The 3,118-nt window shown below is 36.9% G+C and overlaps 1 protein-coding gene across 1 annotated transcript in view; it reads right to left on the bottom strand.

Annotated features, from left to right (window-relative positions):
• The window catches only part of racgap1 (Rac GTPase activating protein 1), a gene marked incomplete at its 5' end in the record, with an annotated part of 16,326 nt that overhangs the window by 9,641 nt on the left and 3,567 nt on the right, over positions 1-3,118 (bottom strand). The window contains 1 exon segment of the mRNA XM_014016249.1: positions 2,527-2,644. Coding sequence (XP_013871703.1) covers positions 2,527-2,644 — 118 coding nt within the window.

The following is a 3,118-nucleotide window of genomic DNA, read 5'->3' as shown; positions in this document are numbered from 1 at the left end:
TCAACAGATTTTTGGAGGGCGTTACCAACAGAGCTCATTAACATATACAGCTCTTCTGAACAGAAGTCAGAGCAGGCAGAACTAGAAAATGAGAAATTTTATTATCTGAGAATTATTTTGTGCATTAAATTGAATGAACATGGTCTGGATAGCCCACAAACATACCATAAAAATTTCTAGGACCCATAATTGGTCTCCTTTAACTCTTTAAGACAGCTACAACAGAACTCAAAGTGAAGCTTGTGACATTTTCTTTTTGTAACTCTAATCTAAAATGAACATGTTATCAGTGACTTTATGTCCTTCAACAAAATGTCAACAAGTTGGTTCTCATTATCAATGAACTTCAGAGYAAATGCAGTAATTTACATTATTAAATTATTTTTCTATGATGTTTCTAATGATGCAGAAAAACTGATTCATGCATTTATCACATCTAGACTGGATTACTGTAATTCTTTATTATCTGGACATCCAAAAAAAAAACTGTTTAAGAAGTCTCGAGTTAATGCAAAAATGCTGCTGCTAGAGTTTTAATGAGAGTTGGAAGGAGAGATCATATTTCTCCAGTTTTAGCTTCTCTCCACTGGCTCCTTGTCAAATTCAGAATAGAATTTAATATATTACTCCTAACATACAAAGCTCTTAACAACCAAGCTCCATCATATACAGTATTAAACATCTTATTGTTCCTTACTTTCCTAACAGAGCACTTTGCTGTCAGACTGCAGGTTTACTTGTGGTTCCTCCAGTTTCTAAAAGTAGAATGGGAGGCAGAGCTTTCAGTTATCAAGCTCCTCTCTTTAGGAACCAACTTCCAGTTTCTGTCCGTGAAGCTGACACTCTGTCTACTTTTAAGATTAGACTGAAGACTTTTGTTGTGTTCCAATGTCACTGTGTGGTGGAAATTTTCTTGCTCCCATTTGTAAATTTAAACTGGAATGCCCCCTCTGGTGGTAAATGCCATTCGTATAGTGGTAGCGGCTGCGACTTCACCCAGTTTCAAGATGGCGGTTACTCGCAGCTTTAGAAAGTTAACTCTGTAACTTTTATTGTTAATTTTCGTTCTTAATGTTTTCGAATCTCTGCCTCTCTTCAGATCACTACTCAAAACTCACTTATTCAGTCAGGCCTTACCATCTTAATATTTTTCTCTCTCTCGGAAAGTGTCTTTGAGTATCCTAAAAAGTGATATATAAGTTTGATGTATTATTATTATTTTGTGCATGTTTAATCACTCGTGCAAGTGGTGCATTTTCTGTGCATATTGTATGTATAAAAATCAATGTTTATTTGCATAGAGCTCTATTTTTGTCCTTGTTTATACGTATTGTAACGAGGTTAGCGGCAGCAATACAATCACCTGTGGACTAACTGGAATACAGTTTCATATAGTTTGTTGGTGCATTTTCGTCATAATTTCCCATCTTCTTTTTTGATAAATCCTGTTGTTAGGCTTAGGTTTCCTGAGTTATTCTTCATTTCTGCTGTTATAGACTTAGACTGCTGGAGCACAAACTGAGCACATTTCCTCTCTCTGCTGTTGTCTTTAGTCTCTCTTCTCTACATGTTTATTGTTTTTATTTCTATCAATAACATGTTTTTTGTCTCTCTTCCAAAGGAAAATACACATGGACCAGTCCTTCTGTGTCTCTTTCCTGTCCCCCAAACCCAGTCGGTCAAGGCAGATGGCCGCCTGTCCTGAGCCTGGTTCTGCTGGAGGTTTCTTCTTGTTATGAAGGAGTTTTTTCTCTCCACTGCTGTCAATGTGCTGCTCAGGATGAAACACTGTGATGAAGTGATTCAGCACATTCTGCTGGTTTCTTTAGGTTGTTTTTTCTGTACAGTGCCCTGAGACGACTTTTATTGTGACTTGACGGTACATAAATAAACTGAATTGAATTGTTTGGAAAGACTGAGAAAAGAAAGTACTACAGTTTCCAATTTTTCTTTCAGACAACTTAAAAACACGTTTTACAGAAAATCTTTAGGTTTAAGAGCAATGCTTCGATTTTCAGAAATCCTATTTTTATTATCTGCCCTCCAAAAGTATTTTACTTCTCACTGACAGGCGAGGAAAAATAAAAACAAAAATGTTACAAAAGGATTTTAAAAATTATTTTTTATCAACATCTGAATCAGCTGCAGCCATAAACCCTGAGGCAGTGTAGCCTATGAGCATGAGAGGTAGAGAGGTTGCAATTAATTAAACAAYAAATACTGCTCTGTCAAAGCAGGAATAATATTTGGTATATTACAATGTATGATTTCACAAACGTAGACCCATCTTCACGGCACAGAACAGTGGCCCACAGACACCGTTTGTAGTCCAAACTGAATAAACATGGACTGTATTTTATTATGTTCAAAGAATAAAAGTAGACCCAGGCCTCTGATCTCAGTGGGATTTGCCTGGTTAAACGTTAATAATGCTTTGCTTTAAAAGTAAAACTTTTATTCAGAATATTCAAAATAATATCATCTACAGGCTAGCAGAGATGCAGCGGGTCTAAATGAAAACCTTACCAGTCTTTCTCCTGCTGCGAGTCCAGTAAGGAACTGTTTCAATGGTGGAAACGGCTTCAACAGGTCCTCCATTGGCAGGAACAGTCACTGTCGTCTTCGTCACCAGGGCTTCATTTCCCTGCGCACATTTACACAAACAGTCGAGCATTATTTGAAGGAATGCCTAACCGCCCAATGCCCTTTTTAACTCGAGTTTTAAAGGGATCCCTGATTAGTTGCAACATTAGACTTTATTTGATAAACATATACAGTATTTTAACTGTAAAATAAAGACTGTAAAAATACTGTAGCCTGTTTAGTTGTGTATATTTTTAAAAATATATTTTAACACGGACAGTCATTTTATTTACACACAAAGCATTCTGGGTAAATGATGACGTGGATAGGTCCTTGGTGTGAGCGAGCTATATCCACCCTGAAGTTTAATCTTGGACAATATCTGGTGATCGACTCTTTTAAATGAAACCAGAGTGTTGACAGAGAGAGAAGGTGAAAACGACTCAGCCTGTAACGGAAAATATGGATGGAGGACCTCAGATTAGCTTGTTTGTCGCGACAAACAAGCTAATCTGAGGTCCTCCATCCATATTTT

This window comes from Austrofundulus limnaeus, unplaced genomic scaffold (genome assembly GCF_001266775.1).
Source record: "Austrofundulus limnaeus strain Quisiro unplaced genomic scaffold, Austrofundulus_limnaeus-1.0 Scaffold141, whole genome shotgun sequence".
NCBI lineage: Eukaryota > Metazoa > Chordata > Actinopteri > Cyprinodontiformes > Rivulidae > Austrofundulus > Austrofundulus limnaeus.
This window is presented reverse-complemented; position numbering and strand designations above follow the sequence as displayed.